This window comes from Mus caroli, chromosome 16 (genome assembly GCF_900094665.2).
Source record: "Mus caroli chromosome 16, CAROLI_EIJ_v1.1, whole genome shotgun sequence".
Classification (NCBI taxonomy): Eukaryota; Metazoa; Chordata; class Mammalia; order Rodentia; family Muridae; genus Mus; species Mus caroli.
The window spans coordinates 12,225,423-12,248,104 of NC_034585.1; the positions used below are offsets into that span (position 1 = coordinate 12,225,423).

A 22,682-nucleotide genomic window follows, 5' to 3' on the forward strand; every position below is an offset into this window, starting at 1 on the left:
TTTGTTAAACATTAATATTTAATTGCTTTATGTTTTCAGTGTTTCAAGGTTAGAATTCATTTTTGTGGAATGACCTATTTGTTCTTAAGGAGTTCCAACTTTTCTGTTAATGTATTGTTCCAGATTTCCTTGACGTTTTGTGCCAGAATATTTTTTGATTTAACATTTACTTGAACAATATATGCATTTCTTCTATCTTGTCTTCAATGCCTGTGATTCTCCCATCTTCTGTATTCTGTTAGTGAAGCTTGCCTCTGTGGTTTTTGTTTGAGTTTTTAAATTTCCAGATATTTCTCAGTTTGGATTTTCTTTATTGATTGAGTCAGACTTTGAGTGGTTTTATTTATTTCCTTCTAGTATCTGTTTTTTTATAGATTTTTTTAAAGGTCACAGAATAACTTTATTAACTTTCAAATACATTTCCAAACAATCTATATTTTCTTGGATATTTTACGATGACAGAAAGCATTGGTGTTTTAGATATCTAAAGCTGTTGGCTTGGTATTTTATTGCTACAACCAAATACAGGGAAAAAAACCAATCTAGCTGGAGACAGCATTTGTATTTGAGATTAGTCACTACTAGGTACTGGTCCTGTCATCATTGCTGAGGTCTTGAGTTCTTAATAATATCTATGCATTGAACTAGACAAATTTCTAGTATCTGCATTTTATTTTTAAATAAAAAGCTGTAGACTGCTTTTTATTTTTTAATCAGCCAGCTTACTAGTTTGCAATGTCAAAGACCTTAAGAGTACAGAATTTTGTTTTCCATCCGCAAATAGATTTTTGAACACATATGTATTATATAAGTGCAAATAAAATATAACTTTTGAACTAATTGTACAAGTTTGACTGAAATGTACTTTACCAAGAATGTGCTAATGTTGAAATATGGACAACCTTATCCTACTTCCTAGTTTTGTAAACAAACTTCATTACTTTCATAAACTTTATTATAAATAACAAACTTTATTACTCTGCCCTTTGTGACATGAACTTGCCCTTCATTCATATACTGCCTCACAAAGATAAGTAGTTGAGAAAGAAATTATAATACAACAAAGCTTAAAAACATAACTGTCCTGGCAGGAGTGAACATTTTTGTTTTACACAGATTGTAAGCATTATTTTTATTATTTTTGTTTTGATTGGATATTTTCTTTATTTACATTTAAAATATTTTCCCTTTTCCAGGTCTCTCCTTCAGAAACCCCTTACCTCATCCCCCTCCCCCTGCCTCTCTGAGGGTGTTCCCCACTCCCATCTTCCTGGCCTGGCATTCCCCTACACTGAGGCATTGAACACTCTCAGGCCTAAAGTCCTCTCCTCCCACTGATGTCCAACAAGGCCATCCTCTGTCACTTATGTGGCCAGCACTATGGGTCACTCCATGTGTATTCTTTAGTTGTTGGTCCAGTCCACGGGAGCTCTGGCAGGGGAAGGGGAGGGGCTGTTGACACTGTTGCTTCCTCCATGGGGCTGCAAACCCCTCAGCTCCTTCAGTCCCTTCTCCAACTCCTCCATCGGGGACCCCCAGCTCAGTCCAGTTGTTGGCTGCAAACTTCCACCTCTGTCTTTGTAAGGCTCTGGGAGAGCCCCTTAGGAGACAGCCATATCAGGTTTCCATTAGCAAGCACTTCACGGCATCCAGAAGAACATCCGGTTTGATGGCCTTCAGTCTTTGTTCCACACTTTGTCTCTATATTTCCTCCTGTGAATATTTTGTTCACCCTTCTAAAAAGCACTGAAGCATCAACATTTTGGTCTTCTGTCTTCTAAGGCTTCTTAGCTATGTGAATTGAATCTTGGGTATCCCGACTTTTGGGATTGTCGAGTCCACCCCGACAAGCAGGAAAGACGCAACACCACGTTGTCCTTCTTCAAGCAGGTTTATTCAGGAACACTTCACATTGCAATGCAGGAAGGGGAATCCCCCAAACAACCCTGGGGCACGCCTTAAATACCCTACTGACTCCTTCCAATCACCCCAGTCACAAAATGGCAGTCCATTGGTTCACAGCAAGTAACGACACCTCAGGCGAGCCGATGAGGCATGGTGTCTGCACAGTGCAGGCGGCTGGGGTGTAGCTAAGTCTGAGGTAATGAGGAAGTCAGGCGCAGGTCATAAGACCTGGCAGCCAACTTTGGCGCCATCTTGGGGCGGTGGCCGCACCCGCTCCTCACATGGGATAATATCTACTTATCTGTGAGAACATACTGTGTTTGTTCCTTTGTGACTGAGTCTCCTCACTCAGGATGATATTCTCAAGTTCCATTCATTTGCCTGTGAATTCCATGAAGTTGTTTTTAATAGCTGAGTAGTACTCCATTGTGTAAATGTACCACATTTTCTGTATCCATTCCTCTGTTGAGGGACATCTGGGTTCTTTCCAGCTTCTGGCTATTATAAATAAGGCTGTTATGAACATAGTGGAGCATGTGTCCTTATTACAAGTTGGAACATCTTCTGGATATATGCCCAGGAGAGGTATTGCTGAATCTAGCTGTATGTCCAATTTTCTGAGGAACCACCAGACTGATTTCCAGAGTGGTTGTACAAGCTTGCCATCCCACCAGCAATGGAGGAGTGTTCCTCTTTCTCCACATCCTCGCCAGCATCTGCTGTCACCTGAGTTTTTGATCTTAGCCATTCTGACTGGTGTGAGGTGGCTTCTCAGGGTTGTTTTGATTTGCATTTCCCTGATGACTAAGGATGTTGAACATTTCTTTAGGTGCTTTTCAGCCCTTCTCTCTTGCAGCTTTCAATATGTTCTTTGTTCTGAGTACTTGATGGCTTAGCTATTATATGGCACGAGGGTTTTCTTCCGTGGTCTTGTCTATTTGGTGCTCTGTGTCCATTTGCTGACTTTTGTGCTTCTGTCTTTATGGGTGTGTCATTCTTTACTTAGCGGAAGTTTTCTTCTGTTTTCTTGCTGAAGGTCTGGTTTTTACTGTTGACCTAGGACTCTTCATCATTTATGCCTACAATTCAAAGATTTGGTCTCTTCATGGTGTCCCTCATTTCCTGTGTCTGTCTTTTTCTATTCTATTCTATTCTATTCTATTCTATTCTATTCTATTCTATTCTATTCTATTCTATTCTTTCCTTTCCCTTTCCTTTTCCTTTCTCTTCTTTCTTTTCCTTTTTCTTTTTCTTTCTTTTTTTTTTTTTTTTGGACTTTTTATTCATCGTTGCTTGTTAGGGTCTAGTTTCTCTACTTTCTCTTAGAGACCTGATAGTCTATCTTCTGATTGTTTCATTCTACTTATATAACTTTTTCTTGGGTTTTCTGGCTTGATTATTAGGTTTTCCACCTTCATTTCAGGTTGGCTTCTTCAGTGTTCCCGTCTCCTGGTTGAACTCAGTAATTCAGTCATCAAACCTTGGATTATTTCTTTCACTTCAATCAGCCTTCATGTTTGTTTGTTTGCTGTTTTCATTCTTCTTGTTTTGATTTTGATTCTTTTGAGTTCTTTGTTTTATCTATAAACTCCTTAATTTCTTTTTTTTGACATTTGTGATTGTTCTTTTAAGTTTTATGTCCTGGAGTTTGTATAGGCAATTATCATTGGAGATCATTTCTGTAGGACTGGTGGATTTGGGGATTGGGGTGGGAGTACTGTGCAAGGGGCCAATCAGTTGTAGGTGACTCAAGCAGTGCTATCCAGGCTCAACCAGAGGCACTAGATGTGGGTAATGGGCTAGACCTGTGTTGCTGCAGAGGGAGGGTAAAAGCAACGACCAGGAAGACTCACCTAAGATGTGTAGGATCTGCTGCTATAAGAGGTTGAATGTGATATAGTTGGTAGGCAGCACAGGAAAGAACCTGGGGATTGTAGGTAGGGCAAGCAGGACTTTCCAAACTAGGCCTGTCACGAGGGATGGATCTGGGAGATGGAGAAGGTGTATGGAGGGGTTTAAGAGGTGCAGGACCTCGCTGAGCAAAGAAACTGGATATGGTGTGTGAAGAATCCGTAGGTTATAAATGACACGGTCCAGGTTGTTTGGTCTAAGGAAGGGGACTGGCTATGATCCTAGGCTAGATCTTGGGCTTTAAGGGGGATGCATAGATAGTAGGATCAGGTAGACTTACCCAGATAGGCCCTGACACAAATTATACTAACAGTATCTTAAATTGCTCTTATAAATAGACCATTAATATATGTATATATATATTTTTTTTTTCTTTTTTCCCTTTTCTGGACTCTTAAGGCTGTGTTCATCATGGAACGGAACTAGAAAAAGAAACTAATGTTAACAATAGCTTTGTTGAAAGAGCCATCTAAAAGTTTAATTTTCAGTGTATATTTACTTTCATATGAAGGCTGTAAACTGCATTAGAGATTGTCTCTTCAGGTGACAAGGCAGCTCTATGAACCGCTTGTTATGCAGCTGATCCACTGGTTGACTAACAATAAAAAATTTGAAAGTCAAGATACTGTTGCCTTATTAGAAGCCATACTGGTAAGTAGTATTTGGAATTCTGTTCTTTCATTCCAAATGACTACAGAAATTTATTAGTGTACATTTAGATCTTTAGGAAAAGTTCCTTGTTAACATACCAAAATATAGCCTTTAGCTATAGAAACTGTTATTGTTGGTTTTGGACACAGTACCGTATTTATTTTGATAAGTGATGTTCTTTTTTTTTTTTTAAGATTTATTTATTATTATAAGTAAGTACACTGTAGCTGTCTTCAGACACTCCAGAAGAGGGCGTCAGGTCTCATTACAGATGGTTGTGAGCCACCATGTGGTTGCTGGGATTTGAACTCTGGACCTTCAGAAGAGCAGTCGGGTGCTCTTACCCACTGAGCCATCTCACCAGCCCCGATATGTGATGTTCTTAATATTTATATTTTTAGTCCACATTCTGCTTTTTAAATGGCTTTAAGTTAAAAAATTATATGCATGCATGCTGGGTAGTGGTGGTGGTACATGCCTTTAATCCCAGCATTTAGGAGGCAGAGGCAGGCAGATCTCTATATATATGGCATAAGAAAGTATGAATGTGCCGGGCGGTGGTGGCACATTCCTTTAATCCCAGCACTTGGGAGGCAGAGGCAGGTAGATTTCTGAGTTTGAGGCCAGCCTGGTCTGTCTACAAAGTGAGTTCCAGGACAGCCAGGGCTATACAGAGAAACCCTGTCTCGAAAAAAAACAAAAAAAAAAAGAAAGTATGAATGTGTTTTGTGTAAATATTCTTCATTAATAACAGTAGTTTGTTTTTTAAATCCATGGTACAGTATTTAATTCAAGAGTAAAGGGAATTTTTAATTTATTGAATTTTTTTCTTGCATTCAGATTCATCTACTAAAGGGCTATGGAGTCCACAGTTTACCTTTCATGTCAAACTTTTCCTGAGGTAATAGAGGTAGTAATTAGGGTCTGGTCACTGGTTCAGTGAGTTAAGGCTGTAGTGGTCTTTGATGCATATTTATTTTAATTTTGAGCTTGTAGGAATAACTTTGGTTTCTTTAAATATTATTTTATGTGGGTTTTCCCGTTATTTCATCCATTTTTGAAGAGAGGGACTTAAATGTTCACATTAGAATCACCTTGCACACATCTGTAATTGTAACATTTACAAGGCAGAGATAGGAGGATTAGAGTTTAATACCACTCAGTGACATAGTAACTCTATACAAGCCTAGCCAGTACAGGATCCTGCTTTTAAGAAGCTGAAAAAAAATAATAAATTAAGTAAATAAAATGATAAATACAAAAATAAAAATAGCAAAATTTCCAGTGAAATATCTAATGAAATTATCCAAACATCCTTTAATTCTTTGTTCTTGGAAACTGATCCCATTATGCATCTGTGCTACATTGTCTGCTAAGTTGAAGCCAGCAAACATGTAAGTTGACATGATCATTTAGGAAGAAGTGTGGTATACTTATGAGGACCCTGTTTGACCATTTTGTTGTGTAAAACACATAGTACAGTCACATAGCCCTGTTTGTTCAGTGCACTCAGGCACTCACCAGATCATATACCTTGTTATGGGAAGGGAAGAATTGGTGGATGATTTTTTGTTTTTTTTTTTTAAGTTAAGGTCTATAGTTTAGGCTCTAGCCTATGTTAAGCTGGAACTTACTGTGTATCCCAGGTTAACCTCAAACTCATGGTGTTCTTGCCTTAACCTCCTGAATGTTGATATATATTCACACAAAATCATTAATCATTCTATGGATATAGCAGTTACCACAATGAGGCTGTCCTTGTCTTGATTAAGGATGGTATTGTGGACCCTGTTGACAGTACTTTAAGAGATTTTTGTGGACGGTGCGTTCAAGAATTCCTCAAATGGTCCATTAAGCAAACAACACCTCAGCAGCAAGAGAAGAGTCCAGTAAACAGCAAGTCACTGTTCAAGCGGCTCTACAGCCTTGCACTTCATCCTAATGCTTTCAAGAGGCTAGGTGCGGCACTTGCTTTTAATCACATCTACAAGGAATTCAGGTATGTAAGCTTTGTGTGTGAGGAAAGCTGTATGAGACAGCTCTTAAAACCTTTAATGTAATTTTGAAAATTACCCTGGTGTTTAAGTCCATAAATTCTTATGTCGAGCATTTATTTATAAATATGTGATAGATGGTGTGCATTTAAAATCTTAGAAACTGTGGAGAAATACTTGCAAATATGTTTTGAGAGTACAACCAAAGGCACATGTGCAAGATCTTTTGAAGCATAGAGAATGTGTATAGTAAGTTCGTGAACACTTGTCAGAGGTGGACCATAGAGGATGAATGAGAATCAGCCAAATTCACCTTTATGATCAGAAGGTGGAGGTAGGTTAGTAAGAACCTCCACCCCTCATATGAGGTGGTGAAGAACTTTGGTACTCTCAGATTGTGTTCACAGTAATGGGTAGGGGAGCCAGGTTTGTCTGCTATGGTAGAAGAATGGAGAGCTCCTCTAATGATATGAAGTTGCTAGAATTATGAGAGTGCAAAGTGAAGTCAAACTTTGACTATTCCGAAAGTCCAAGAAAGACATTGAGTACAGCAAGATGAGTGGTATGCATATATTCATTAGTTCGTTCCTGCATATAGCATCATTTATTAATGTGTGAGAGCTGAAGGGATGATTCACTATTAGGAGCACATGTACCTCTTGTCAGAGAAGGCTTTGGGAAAAAAAAAGAATATTATATGCCAGGTACTATGCCAAAAACTGCAGATATAGAATAGCTTTTAAAAAGGACTGCAATTGAGAAAGATAGTAGAAGAGATAGATGTAAAACTTTATGCCTTTAACTAATCCTCTTAAATACTAAGAATAGATTACTTAGTCTTCTTCCAGTGACTTAGGTTAAAAAAAAGCTTATTCTAAAAAATGGTAGCTGGGAAACAGAGGAGATGAATAGAAGGAAGATGGAGGAATAGATGGGAATCCACATGTAGATTTATATGAGAATTACTAGAGCATGAAGCCATGTCTTGTTTATGTAGCTTTTTAGATGAGGAGACCTCTATATACAGAAGAATGTATACAGTATATAATGTTTATAGAGTGTAGTAGTAAACCAAATTGGCTTGTACCTATGCTCCAAGTTGAGAAATGGGTTATTTAGTCCAGAGCAGCAAAAACTAACCCTGAGAGTTTCTGAAGAGAAGAGCAAAGGCTATGTGGGCGGAGATTCACTTGCTCTCTGGATTCCTTTCTTGGAGAAAAGAAAACAACTTTATCTTACAGCCTCCTCTATTTAAAGGCAAAGTAGGGAATGTCAGCCTTACAGATGACATACTTCCTCAACCTAAAATGTACCTAAAGGCATTTTCCTTTGGCTATCAGATTGTCCTGCAGTTTTCCACAGAGGCATGTCAACACCAAGGGGAGGATTAATGGAATCTCAGGTTGTCTTCAAATTTAGGTTTATTCTTGATAAAAGTGTTATAGGCTGTGTATTTGTGTAGAAACCCTTGTAGTATAGAAACTTGCCCTACAAAATAGTAATCTTTCTCAAATTTTATATTATTTGCTTTCTTTTCCTCGTAGTGTTTTTTTTGTTGTTGTTGTTGTTGTTGTTGTTGTTGTTGTTGTTGTTGGGTTTTTTTTTGGGTTTTCGAGACAGGGTTTCTCTGTGTAGTCCTGGCTGTCCTGGAACTTACTCTGTAGACCAGGCTGGCCTCAAACTCAGAAATCCACCTGCCTCTGTCTCCCAAGTGCTTGGATTAAAGGTATGCACCACCACCACCCTGATTTGTTATTCTTAATTTCCAAGAAAATGAATTTTTCCAACAGGTGGACAACTCTTTCTTTAGTTAATGCTTGTGTGTACGGTATTGAGTTCCAACTCAGCCTAGATTAGTGAGTGAGATTCTGGCTCAGAAACAACAACAACAAAACATTGTTTGTATTCCTTATTACTGTTCTTTGTCTTTTTCTATATATTGTTTTCTTAGGTGAGGTTTTCTTATTTTGCAGGGAAGAAGGATCCCTGGTAGAACAGTTTGTGTTTGAAGCCTTAGTGACATATATGGAAAGTCTGGCCTTGGCACATGAAGATGAGAAATCCTTAGGTAGGTGTCATTCTAGTGTTCTGTTTGCATACTGAAAATATTTGTTGTGGAATCTTTCCACTCAGCATCCAGGCTCATATGATCCTTTCACGAGATGGTATTTTTCTTCTTTTCATATTCCTCTTAGCAGATCTGATAAATATGAAGGGACAATACATTGTTTTTTCACACTCAATGTCTCAAATCAGTTTGTAAAAGGTTTTCTATGTCTTCCTCCTCCAAGAACCTGTTAGTACTCAGAAGCCGTGGAGCTTGAGCCCTGGTTGCTGAATCCTGGGTGTTTATGTCCTTAGTTCCATCCTTTTCTATAGTGGCTATATATTAAACTATAATATAGGTTACCCTACAGCCAAGGAATTTACAACCCATAAGGAATGGCTTTGAGTTGATGTACACTGGCTCTGGCTCATATTGGGTTATGCTACCCTGGAGGTTTCCCCGCCTAGCCTGTCATGTGAGGCTGTTGGTCATGTACTTTCTATTTGGATGTGATACTCCTTTTGGGGTGTGTGTATATAATAGATATGTGTTGCAGTAGGCAATTAACCTACACTCAAATCGCCCTGACGTGGCAGTGAGAGTTCCTTGCTACCCACCTCAATGTTCTGGATTCCCGAATGAAAGACACACACACACACACACACAGCCCTGTATTTAATATGCCTTAATCAGCTCAATGGTTGGGCCACTCCCAAACTTCCATGTGGCTAACACCTCCCTTCTGATACTCCTGAATTATTACTTACTAAAATCTATATTCCATCTTTGTTGCCCTAGACCCAGTGGGGTCTCTCGCTCCTGATTGCTGTTCATTCTTTTCTGCACCTCTCATATCTGGACCTTACTGCTTTCCCAGCATGGTGGCTCTAAATCGTGCTTCCGCTCTTGGTCCCCTTGCCCGTGAATCTTTCCACCTTTGTCTCCCTGCCCAGCCATTGGCCGCCAACAACTTTATTGACTAATCAGAACCAACTGGGGGCAGGAACCCTCAGCATCTCACATATGGATTCTAGAGGAATTTTGGGAACCCAGTTAACATCATACAAGCATTAGACCAAATTCAAATTCAAATTCACAACATACATACATGTTGTCATGCCTTCTTTCAGTCATGAGTTTGGGTTTTATTTTAGGATTTGAAATGTAAGTCATTTAATTTAATTTCATATTTTGAGATGTAGAAATACTAAATCTATAGTAAAATTACTTTGGTATTCACAAAATTCGGTCAGCAGATTTATAATATTACTGTGTTAATGATAATCTGATATACGTTTTCTATGATATATTTTTGTACTGGCCACAAATTCAGGTACAGTTCAGCAGTGCTGTGATGCCATTGATCACCTAAGACGCATCATTGAAAAGAAGCATGTCTCTTTAAACAAAGCAAAAAAACGACGTTTGCCACGGTAGGTGATACTGGTTTTCTTCTTTTCTTTAACCCAACACAAAGCTAATTTCCATCTGATGAATGTTGAAGATGAACATGTAGAATATAAAGAATTATCTTTGTAAGGAAGAAATGTGTAGAAACGTGGTATGAGTTTTCTTTTTTTTTTTTTTTTCATTTTTTATTAGATACTTTATTTACATTTCAAATTTTATCCCCTTCCCTCCTTTCCCCTCCAAAAACCCTCCTAGCCCATCCCCCCTACCCCCTGCTGCTCACTAACCCACCCACTCTCATTTCCCTGTCCTGGCATTCCTCTACACTGGGGCATTGAGCCTTCACAAAGCCAAGGGCCTCTCCTCTCATTGATGTCCCACGAGATCATCCTCTTCTACATATGCAGCTGAAGCCTTGAGTCCCTCCTTGTGTACTCTTTGGTTGGTGGTTTAGTTCCTGGGAGATGAGGGGGTACTGGTTGGTTCATATTGTTGTTCCTCCTATGGGGCTGCAAACCCCTTCAGCTCCTTGGGTCCTTTCTCTAGCTCCTTTATTGGGGAGCAGTCATTTTTCTAGCAAAATTTAAAACTTTTAAGTTTGAAAGTACATGGTTTCAGGATGATAATATTTGATTATGGTTTAGATAGGTATCCATATTGACAATAAATTTTGAACATTGTATTTTACCTGTTACAAGTTTGGTAAGTAATTATTTAATTAGAATATTTATGAACTGTTAAACAATAAATTTTGAAGTATAAGGACTGAATGTCACATTCAATCAAAGATTGTAAAACACTGTGCAGTGTTTGTGCAGAGCTCTCTAAGTCAGGAATTCAACTTAAGTCCTACTTAAATTAGAGATCTGTTTAGTTACTATTTAAACAGTCTGACCATTGGGAACTTGCTATGAGCATTTCCAGGAAGTCTTTAGGGAATGTTATATTCAATAAGATATAGTCACCCGAAGGATAAAATGCATATTTAGATTTAGGGTGATTTAAGATGTACTTTGAAGACTGAGCACATTATTCAAGCTCATGTAAGTGTTTAAGGGAAATGCAGAGGTGAACTCAGTCTGTCTGACTTCCAAGTACATTCTGTTCACTATGACTCAGGACCTTAAGTGGCTCAGGAGTTGAGTGATGCTGAACAGAGATTAATTTGTTTGTTTGTTATTGTTATTGTTGTTTGTTTGTTTGTTTGTTTGTTTTCCTTTTTGGTTTTTCGATACAGGGTTTCTCTGTGTAGCATTGGCTGTCCTGGAATTGGCTCTATAGACCAAGATGACTTCAGACTTAGAAAGATCTACCTGCCTCGGCCTCCTGAGTTCTGGGATTAAAGGCATGTGCTACCATTGCCTGCTTATACCTATAAACCCAGCACTTGGGAGGTAGAGGTAAGAGGATCAAGAGTTTATGCCCAGCCTCAGCTAAATGAGATGGTCAAGAAACAACAAAAGCAAACTAATACAATTGAATCTAATTTCTAACATTCCTTTACAGAGTTGGTTCTTGATAATAGCATTTATTAAAATTAATTGGACGTCTAGCTAAAATACCGGTTGTTGTACATGCTTCATCTATAAGATATTTGAGTCTGGGCTGGGGTAGGATTAGAGACTTACATCTCACAAAGGTGAGCTTTTAAGGAGTACTGCTTTACAAACTATAACTGTGGGTTTTTCTTTGTTGTAACAACAAAAGGGCACACTGGAGTGGAAACATGGAAATACATAATTCTTTTAAGCATATTTAAATTTTTTTTTCCCATAGTAAAAGGAAATAAGGCCTCTGGGGTCATGAGAACAGGAAAGCCAACCCTGTTTCTTGTCTGCTGTGCAGTGGCGAGTACAAGGGAGATGCCCTCCTCTCCTTCCGCATCATCTATGGCAGACAAGAGAGCTGGCCCAGGGATATCAGAGTGTCAGAACTTACAATGTTGCTTACCTGCTGCAGCACTCTGGAGAGAGAGCCCTGTACCTTTACCTGGGAAACAGGGTAGAACTGGCCCTTGTTGTAGGGGTTCCTGGTGAGCTGACCCCAAGAGCATGAGAGCAGGAGAGCCAGCAGGTTGACCATCTCCTTATACCTCTCAGGCATAGACCTAAGACTTTGACTTGACCCTCATCACCGTCTACCCCATCAGTGAACTGCTGGAGTACTTGGAGAGCCCAGTCCTATAGATCCAAAACTATAACATCTCCATGACACAGGGCAACAACAGGACTTTTGAGAGGAGTCCCAAAATTGATAGAATAACAGAAGCCAAAGGCCTCTTGTCAAACCAATAAGTCATGGCATTGAACATTTGCAAGCAAAGAAGTAGGGAGAAAAAGGTAGACTGTGGGACACACTACAGCTTCTAGAACAAGATTTTTTTTAAAAAAAAAATCTTTGTTAGGGGTAGGTAGAGGGAGGTGAGTAGGATTGGGGTGTATGATGTGAAATTTACAAAGCTCCAAATAAAAGTTAAAAAGGAAGGAAGGAAGGAAGGAAGGAAGGAAGGAAGGAAGGAAGGAAGGAAATAGGACCTAAGCATTTGCCTAGCAGTACAAGGTCCTTAGTTCTTTTCCCAGCAGTGCATGAAAAAAAAAAAATATATATATATGTGGGTGTATGTATGTGTGTATATATATATATACATATATGTACATATATACACACAGAGACATATATATTATTACAACATTATGTAATTATATATATAATGTTAGAACTATACTGAACCCGGGCATAGTGGCAAACACCTATAATCCTAGCACCCGAGAAGCAGAGGCAGGCAGATCTCTATGATTTAACCTGTGATACCTTGATTGTATCTAGATATTAATACATTAAAAATGATTGTGCCTTTTACATTTGTCAGTTTAGTAGAATTACATTCTTGGCTACGTAGGCATTGAATGTTGGATAGTATGTTAATGACATGATCTTTTGTGTAGGGGATTTCCACCTTTGACATCATTATGTTTATTGGATCTGGTTGAGTGGCTTTTGGCTCACTGTGGAAGGCCCCAGACAGAATGTCGACACAAGTCCATGGAACTCTTTTATAAATTTGTTCCTTTACTGCCAGGTATGTCCTCTCTTTTTCTTTTTTAATTAAGAGATCACTAAAGTGGGGAAGGGGTTAGTACTTTTATGGCAGCGGATGTGTGGAATCAAAGAACAACGTTGAAGCCTTTCATCTTTGGATGAATTTCACAGGTCAGGTTTAGGTTAGCAGGCGTGTGCAGCGTGTTCCCTTACTTGCTATGTTGCCTTCTTTGCCCAGTATCTTGATTCTAAACATTCTACCAGCATTAATTGGCTTTGGGTTTGCCAGTTTGTAGATGGAGACAGATAAGAACATTCTGATTTTGTATAAATAAATACTACAAATAACATTTCCTTCCTCTTCTCTTCCCCTTCTTCCTCCTTCTTGTTTCCTCTCCTTCATCACCCCTCTCTCATTGACTTTATAACTCAGATTCCTCCCACCTTGAACTCACAGTCCTCCTGCCTCATCTTTCAGAGTGCTGGTATGACACATATGCGCCACCCTCATATGTAGAGTTGATTTACTTTCCTTTTAGCTAACTCTAGCTTGTGACAAGTTGACATACAAGTATCAGCACAGCACTTGATAAAGTTCCCATATCTTGCTCTTTCAGCAGATCTGCCGTTCCTTCTGATAATTGTTTTTCTTTCTTGACACTTGCTGTAGAGTTTAAATACCATATTGATTTTCTTCTCATGATTACAATTTTCTTTAGATAGTGAAAATAATGAATTATGCTTCCTTTTTATAAAAATTGTCCTCTTAATACATCAATCAGGCACACATTCTGTTTTGGTTTCTTGTCTAAGATAATCAGTGACAGATAATTTAACCCTTTCTGGTTTCATAACATGCAAAATGAAATTTTACCCTCTCCTTATTTGATGGAGAATAAAATGTTATCCAAAGAACAAATTTTAAAGCAAGACTTTTGCTTAGTAAACAATACTAAACATGCAGCTTGAGGACCTGAGGCAGAGAGATAGTTGTACCCACAACTTCAAGGCCAGCTTGGGCATCTTCACACGTTAAGTCCTGCAATGTTTGTAATCACCTAGGAGGTGGGTGTGTGCTTGTTCTTGAGATGTTTTGAGATGAGGAGATTGAGATTTACAGAGAGGTCAGGTCCTCAGAGATGTGAGTAACGCAACCAACATCAAAGCCCCAAAATCCCACTGTTGTTTTGTAACTTGAAAAGAAAATTGCAGGGGCCAGAGTATTAGTTTGTTGCTATTCCAAATGATGTATTTATAATGTTTAGTAACTGAAAAGAGTGGCCTTAGTGGAAATAACTTCTTAGAAAAAAAAAAAAAAGATGAGGAGTAGTAAAAAGATCAGCCTGTATCATTTTCAATTTAAACTAGGTTTAGGAATTAAAGAGGTTTAATTTTTGAGTGTTTACATATTATATACATATGCGTGAATATGTTTTCACGTTTTTATTTTGTCTCCTAGGCAACAAATCCCCTTCTTCATGGTTGAAAGACCTTATAAAAAAGAAAGGTATTTCTTTTCTCATAAACACATTTGAAGGAGGGGCAAGCAGCAGTGATCAGCCAGCAGGCATTCTTGCTCAGCCAACCCTCGTCCACTTACAAGGGCCAATCAGCCTGCGAGGATTGCTACAGTGGCTTGACCTCCTCCTTGCAGCACTGGAGTGCTACAGCACATTTATTGAGAAGGAGACTGTGCAAGGACAAGAGGTCCTGGGTAGGTAAAGTTAACTGTAAGATAGCTTTGCCTGATTCTGCTCAGTTTATTCCATGTAGACTGTACACTACATACCATAATAACAAGGCTGTGAGTTCTAAGCCAGCCTTATCTACAGGGAATGTAGCAGGGCAGCAACTGCTACGTGGTGAGACCTATTTAGAAAATAAATTAAAATAAAAATAATACTAACATTGATAGCAGATACACTAGTAGAGTAAAACATTACCTATCAAGGTGTAAAAACATCCGGAACACCAAATAGACTGGACCAGAAAAGAAATTCCCTACAACACATAACAATCAACACACCAAACGTACAGAACAAAGAAAGAATATTAAAAGCTGTAGGGGAAAAACGATGAAATAACATATGAAGATAGACCTATTACAATAACACCTGGCTATTTAAGATGGAAAATACCTGCTTAAAGACAACCATGGTCATTTGATTTTGCATTGCTTAATATTATATACAATATTATATACATATTATATACAATGTCAGATGTGGTGGTGTATACCTATATTCCCACTTTTTCAGGAGAGGGAAGGGCAGGAGGATCAGAAATTTCAATTCAGTTTGGATTATATAAGCATGACTCTATCCAAAGAGTAAAAATTGGTAAAATGGACATTATTTGGGTTTTTTTGACATACTATTGTGTCAGATTAAATTTTGGTATTAGATAAAACCATAGAGTTTTAATGTATGTTAGAGATTAACATATATATATATATATATATATATATATATATATATATATTTATTATTATGGTTCATTGTTTGAGCTCCTTCTATCAAAGCCTGGCTCTTTGTAAGTCATGCTGACAGGAAGATGTGGCAGATCACTTCATGATTGACTAAAAGTGAGAGAGTCCCAGAACACAAAGACACTGCACAAAGACAAGACTCCAGGGACCCATGTGTTCTAACTATTCTCATCTTTTTAAAAGCTGCACAACTCCCATAATAGCTGCAGCAGGTAGGAGCACATGTTCAAACCATAGCAAGAGGACTGGGAATATAGCCCAGTGGCAGGGTAAATACATAAATAAATGACTTGGCCTTGTGTAGACATTTTTACTATATCTGAAATTGAATTCTATTTCAATTATAATTTAGTTCAAAATTTGAACTAAGAAGCTAAGAAGAAATGGCTGCTGTTTTGTTCATCTTTCCTTTAACATTTTTTTTCTTTGAAATAGTCTTTAATTTGTTATTAAGTATATATTATCACTTGTATTTCAAAAAGGCACTGTACATTAGTTTTAGTAGAGTTAGAAAGAAAGGCATAGTAATATTTTGCTGCTCTTATTTCTAGGTGCTGAAGTACAGTCTTCACTTTTGAGGTCAGTGGCTTTCTTTTTAGAAAGCATAGCAACCCATAGCGCTAGAGCAGTAGAACAGCGCTTTGGCACGGGGGCGACGGGCCCTCCCAGCCTCCACGAGGAAGAAAAGTACAATTACAGCAAGTGCACAGTCTTAGTCCGGATCATGGAATTCACCACAACCCTGCTCATCGCCTCTCCAGAAGACTGCAAGGTAGTGTCATCTCCCGCTCTGTTAATTGGAGATTGGTACTTTATAATGGAAAGGGTTTTAAGTTTCCTTAAGATCAGAGGTTCTTATCCTGTAATATTTACATTGCGATTCAAAATTACAGTTATCAACTAGCAATCAAAAGAACTTTATGGTTTAGGGTTGCTATAACACGAGGAACTAACTATATTAAAGGTTGAGAGCCAGTGCCTTAGATCATTCGACATAAGGGAGAAACATCAAAATTACATTCAGATCCCATCGTAGCCCACTTCAAATATTTATCCTCAAGAAATAAAATAGAAACAAAAGCTGGTGATGATTGAGAAGCAAAGCAAGCGCTGCTTGGGGAGCTCGGCCGGAGAGTGCATGGGAAAGCGCTTGCTCGCCGTGGATCCCATGCCTAATACTGTCACGTCACTAAAAAATGGGATCAAAACTTAGCACGACCACTGTGGAAATCAATCACCTTCAAAAACTAAAAATGTAATCAATGGCTATGACTTAGGCACACAATTCTGGTCATTACCCAAAGGAGTCATCATCAGCGGAGAGATGCCTTGCCTTCATGGTCATTTGTCATTTGTTTGTTTGCTTGTTTGTTTATTTTTGAGACAGGTGGAAATTATAACCATGGCTGGCTGGGACTTACAGTGTAAACCAGGGTGGTCTGGAATTTACAGATTCACCTGCCTCTGCCTCACTAGTGCTGTGATTAAAGGTTTGTGACCAGCTATCCTTATATTCATGATAGCAAGTTAGGGAATCAACCTAGGTGCCATTAATGGATGAATGAATAATGAATGTGTGTGTTTATACTCATAGTGGTGTACTATTCTCCAGCCATAATGAATAATGGAACATAATTTGTTGGAGAATAAATGAAAGTAAACATCATATTAACTGGTCAACCAGACCCAGTCAAGTATCACATTTCCTGTCATGTGTGTGACCAAGCCAGCTTAGTCAACAGGGTCTCAATGGAGGGAGTGAGGATTGACAAAGGAAAACAGCCAGACAAAATTATCACATGACTCAGCCTATACTGACAAAATTATCACATGACTCAGCCTATACTGAGGCTGAAGTGGCTTTATGCCTCCCCAGCCTGCTTTATATCATTCTTGTGATAGCCAAAAAACACGGTCAGTTCTAAGATCAAAGATGAAGTCATCAAGAGAAGTAGTAAACAAGGAGATCACACAAAACAGTAATTAAGTAAAGTAGTAAGCAAAAGGATCACACAAATTAATAATTAAGTAACGGGGCTGCTGAGATGGCTCAGTGGGTAAGAGCACCCGACTGCTCTTCCGAAGGTCCAGAGTTCAAATCCCAGCAACCACATGGTGGCTCACAACCATCTGCAANTGGGTAAGAGCACCCGACTGCTCTTCCGAAGGTCCAGAGTTCAAATCCCAGCAACCACATGGTGGCTCACAACCATCTGCAATGAGATCTGGTGCCCTCTTCTGGAGTGTCTGAAGACAGCTACAGTGTACTTACATATAATAAATAAATCTTTAAAAAAAAAAAATAATTAAGTAACAAAGCCCCATGGCCACTGTTTCTAATACTCTTATCTGAGCCGACTTCCTTGTCTTAGCCCAGTGACAAATACTGTATTCCTAGAAGCGGCACCAAAGGCTCTCAACATGTGTGGACTGGAGAGGACATGAAAGTAGAGGGGTGAGGCACTTCCAGAGAGAAAGACGAGGTCAGGCAAAAGGAGAGAAGGGGACATAATAGAGTAATTGGGGAGTTCGGCATCATCAAAATGTGTGACTGCATAAATGATATTATCATAATAATGAAGCCCATTACTCTGTATAATTGATGTTTATAATTTTTTGGAAGTGTCTTTGGTTCCTCTGAGACTTTCCATTGCAGGAAATTATCCTTATTCACTGTAATTGATAAGCAAATGTCGTATGTATTTATGGTGTACACCATATTTTGACCCATGTATATATGTGGTTAAATTAAACCAATTTACATCTCTGTTCTCTTGTATATTACCCCCTATGTGAGAATACGTTAAGTGTAGTCTTAGAAGTTTTTAAGTATATATTGATGTTAACTATAGTTACTACAATGTATAGTCTGTTTTTGAAAATAAATGTTAAACCTTCCTAATCTGAAAGTGAAAAATGACATTTTTGCATATGAAAATGTTCTAGGTTTTGGAGAGGTTTGCTTTTTTACCTTTTCAGAGTAGTGATACTTATGTCATAGTCTATCTAAAAAAAAAATGAAATCTGAATCCTTTTGGAGCATTTTTATACTCTTCAGTCCTCTTGAGAAAGTCTGCCAAACTCTGTTAGTATTGTGAATATTCCTAGCCTTGTGGATCTTGTTTACCCTGTGAAAGGAGAGCTACTATTTTCTTGTTTTGTTTTTTAAATTGGATATTTTATTTGTTTACATTTAAAATGCTGTCCCCTTTCCTGGTTTCCCTTCTGCAACCCCCCTATCCCATCTCCCCTTGCCCTGCTTCTATGAGGGTGTTACTCCACCCACCCACCCACCCGATCGCACCTTAATGCCCTAGCATTTCCCTACACTGGGGCATCCAGCCTTCATGGGACCAAGGGCCTCCCCTCCCATTGATGCCAGATAAGGCCTTTTCAGCTCCTTCAGTCCTTCCCTAACTCCTCCATTGGAGTCCAATGATTGGCTGCAAGCATCCTCATCTGTATTGGTCAGGATATGGCAGACCCTCTCAAGAGACAGCTGTATCAGGCTCCTGTCAGCAAGCATTTCTTGGCATCAGCAATAGTGTCTGGGTTTGATACCTGCATGTGGGATGGATCCCCAGGTGGTGCAGTCTCTGGCTCACCTTTCCTTCAGTCTCTGCTCCACTCTTTGTCCCTGCATTTCCTTTAGACAGGAACAATTCTGGGTTAAAATTTTGGAAATGGGAGGGTTGCCCGGGGTATCTATGCCTAACTTCTGGATATGGGCTCTACAGGTTCTCCTGCCCTTTTGTGGGGTATTTCAGCTACTGTCATCCCTGTGGGGTCCTGGGAGGCTCTTGCTTTCCTGGCATCAGGGACTTGCTACCCCCAGTTCTCCATCCTCCATTGCTACACACTTCTGTTCAATTTCCTGACCCTCTGTATATCTTCCCTCCCATACCTGATTCTGCCCCTCTTTTTCTACCTACCCCTCTCTCTTCCTCCCAAGTTCCTGCTACCCTGTATTTCCCTTGATGATATTGTTCCCCCTTCTAAGTAGGATTGAGGCATCTACTCTTTGGTCTTCCTTCCTCTTGAGCTTCATGTGGTTCGTGAGTTGTATTATGGGTATTTCATGCTCTTTGCATAATATCCACTTATCAGTGAGTGTATATATACCATGTGTGTTTTTTTGCAATTAGGTTACCTCACTCAGGATGATATTTTCTAGTTCCATTCATGTGCCTAAGAATTTCATGAACTCATTGTTTTTAATAGCTGGGTAGTACTCCACTGTGTAAATGTACCATATTTTCTGTATCCATTCCTTTGTTGAGGGACATTTGGCTTGTTTCCAGCTTCTGGCTACTATAAATATGGCTGCTATGAACATAGTGGAGCATGGGTCCTTATTACATGTTGGGTATATGCCCAGGAGTGGTAGAGCTGAGTTCTCAGGTAGTACTATGTCGAAATTTCTGAGGAACCGCTAGACTGATTTCCAGAGTGTTTGTACCAGCTTGAAATTCCACCAGCTATGGAAGAGTGTTCCTCTTTCTCCACACCCTCACCAGCATCTGCTGTCACTTGAGTTTTTGATCTTAGCCATTCTGACTGGTGTGAGGTGGCATCTCAGAGTTGTTTTGATTTGCAATTTCCTGATGATTAAGGATGTTGAACATTTCTTTAGGTGCTTCTTGGCCATTTGAGTTTCCTCAGTTGAGAACTCTGTTTAGCTCTGTTCTCCATTTTTTTAATAGGGTTATTTGGTTCTCTGGAGTCTAACGTCTTGAGTTTTTTGTATATATTGGATATCTAGTCTGTTAGTCCATGTCTTTTTATTGGGGGAATTGAGTCCATTGATGTTAAAAGAGATTAAGGAATAGTGATTGTTGCTCCCTGTAATTTTTGTTGTTAGAGGTGGAATGATGTTTGTGTTGTTGTAGCCCCTGAATTACTGATGCTAAGTCTCTGTGGTTAATTTTCCTGTTTCTTGGAAGCCTCACCAAAGAGACTCCAGTGTTGAGTGCAGACGGTTTGCCTCTGCAGTTTTTCTCACAGAAGCTCCCATTTTCACCTCCTGTCGATGGCAAACATGGTATACAGGCAGCTGGCTTCTGCACTGTGTCCCCCTGCAGCAAGCACAGGGCTCCCTCCCGCTCCCTAGGTGCTCCAAGGGAACCCACACTGAAAATGGCACTGCCCATAAAACTCCCCTAATGAAAACACCCAGAGGAGCCACAAATGTTAGCTTGAGACAACCTCCCTAGCCTCTGCTTAACCAAACACAACCAAACTTTCCAGGTGCCTGTCCTTGGGACCTTAAAGAAATAACAAACTCACTGGGCAGTGGTGGCACCTGAGATTCTCTCTTCCATCTCTCGTATTCTCTTGGTGATGCTTGCGTCTATGACTCCTGATCTCTTTGCTAGGTTTTCAATCTCCAGGGTTGTCTCCCTTTGTGATTTTTCTTTTTTTATTGTTTCTCTTTCTGTTTTTAGGTCCTGGATAGTTTTGTTCAAATCTTCACCTGTTGTGTTTTCCTGTAATTCTTTAAGGGATTTTTGTGTTTTCTCTTTAAGGGCTTCTACCTGTTTACCTGTGTTCTCCTCTATTTTTAAAAAAATTTTATTTAAATGCATTTTATACATCAAACATTAATAATACTGAGTATTTTGAGAATCAAATAATACATAAAAATATGTTCAACTTTTATATTCATATCCTTTCATACCTTAAAATATCATTAATGAATATTTAATACTATCCATAACTAATGTTGAATATCTAATGTTGAATAATAAAGTATTTCAAAACATATAGAATATTCTTTGGAAGTGAAGCATAGAAAAAGAGCATAAAATATTAAAAATGAATCATTAAGAAATATATTCAAAAGCTCTTATGTGATACCACCTGACATAGTGAGAGAATATTCAAAATGTATTATATATTTGTGTGCATTGTTTAACAATCAGTTTACTTAAAAAATTATCAGTGTTTTTAGGAGAGAAATTATTTTATCAGTAAGTATATCTTAAAAATTTCAAAATAGCAGAAACTCTTAAGAAAATACTAATTTCAAGCACATTGAGAAAATTATCAATAATATTATCCTGATATTTGTAGAGCATGATTTTAATATTTTTAACTGTTGATAGTCAACAAACTGAATAGTTATTTTAAGATATAGTTCGTTGTTATATCTCACTCTTCATTTCTGATTTTATTAATTTGGGTACTGTCTCTTTGTTTTCTCACTAGTCTGGATAAGGGTTTATCTATCTTGTTGATTTTCTCAAAGAACCATCTCCTGGTTTTGTTCTTTCTATTTTCTTTGATTATTTCCTGCCATCTACTCCTCTTGGGTATATTTGCTTCTTTTTCTTTTAGAGCTTTCAGGTGTGCTGTTAACCTGCTAGTGTATGCTGTCTTCAGTTTCTTTTTGGAGGCACGTAGAGATATGAATTTTCCTCCTACCACTGCTTTCATTGTGTCCCATAAGTTTTGGTATGTTTGTCTTCATTTTCATTAAATTCTAAAAAGCCTTTAATTTCTTTATTTCTTCCTTGACCAAGTTATTATTGGTAGAGCATTGTTCAGCTTCCATATGTATGTGTGCTTTCCATTGTTTTTGTTGGTATTTAAGACCAGCCGTAGTCCGTGGTGATCTGATAGGGTGTATGGGATTACTTAAGTCTTCTTGTATCTGTTGAGGCCTGTTTTGTGTCCAATTATATGCTCAATTTTGGGAGAGGGTACCATGAGGTGCTAAGAAGAAGGTATATTCTTTTGCTTTAGGATGAAATGTTCTACCAATATCTGTTAAATCCATTTGGTTCATAACTTCTGCAGTTTCACTTGTCTCTGTTTAGTTTGTGTTTCCATGATCTGTCCATGGCTAAGAGTGAGGTGTTGAATTCTCCCACTGTTATTGTGCGTGGTAGGAAGTGTGCTTTGAGCTTTAATAAAGGTTCAATGCTCTTTCATTTGGAGCATAGATGTTCAGAATTGAGAGTTCATCTTGGTAGATTTTTCCTTTGACCAGTATGAAGTGTCCTTTCTTATCTTTTTTTTGATAACTTTTGGTTGAGAGTTGATTTTATTTGATATTAGAATGGCTACTCCAGAGGCAGAGGCAAGCGGATTTCTGAGTTCGAGGCCAACCTCGTCTACAAAGTGAGTTCCAGGACAGCCAGGACTATACAGAGAAACCCTGTCTTGAAAAAAACCAAAAAAAAAACAATAAAAAAAAAAAAAAAAAAAAAAAAAAAAAAAAAGAATAGCTACTCCA

At 38.6% G+C, this 22,682-nt stretch overlaps 1 protein-coding gene across 1 annotated transcript in view; it reads left to right on the forward strand.

Moving 5' to 3' along the window:
- The window catches only part of Prkdc (protein kinase, DNA-activated, catalytic subunit), a 198,462-nt gene that overhangs the window by 52,157 nt on the left and 123,623 nt on the right, over window positions 1–22,682 (forward strand). Inside the window, exons 26-32 of the mRNA XM_029470470.1 lie at window positions 4,360–4,467; window positions 6,240–6,466; window positions 8,435–8,529; window positions 9,842–9,941; window positions 12,864–12,997; window positions 14,417–14,671; window positions 15,997–16,217. Coding sequence (XP_029326330.1) covers window positions 4,360–4,467; window positions 6,240–6,466; window positions 8,435–8,529; window positions 9,842–9,941; window positions 12,864–12,997; window positions 14,417–14,671; window positions 15,997–16,217 — 1,140 coding nt within the window. The remainder of the gene's footprint in view (window positions 1–4,359; window positions 4,468–6,239; window positions 6,467–8,434; window positions 8,530–9,841; window positions 9,942–12,863; window positions 12,998–14,416; window positions 14,672–15,996; window positions 16,218–22,682) is intronic.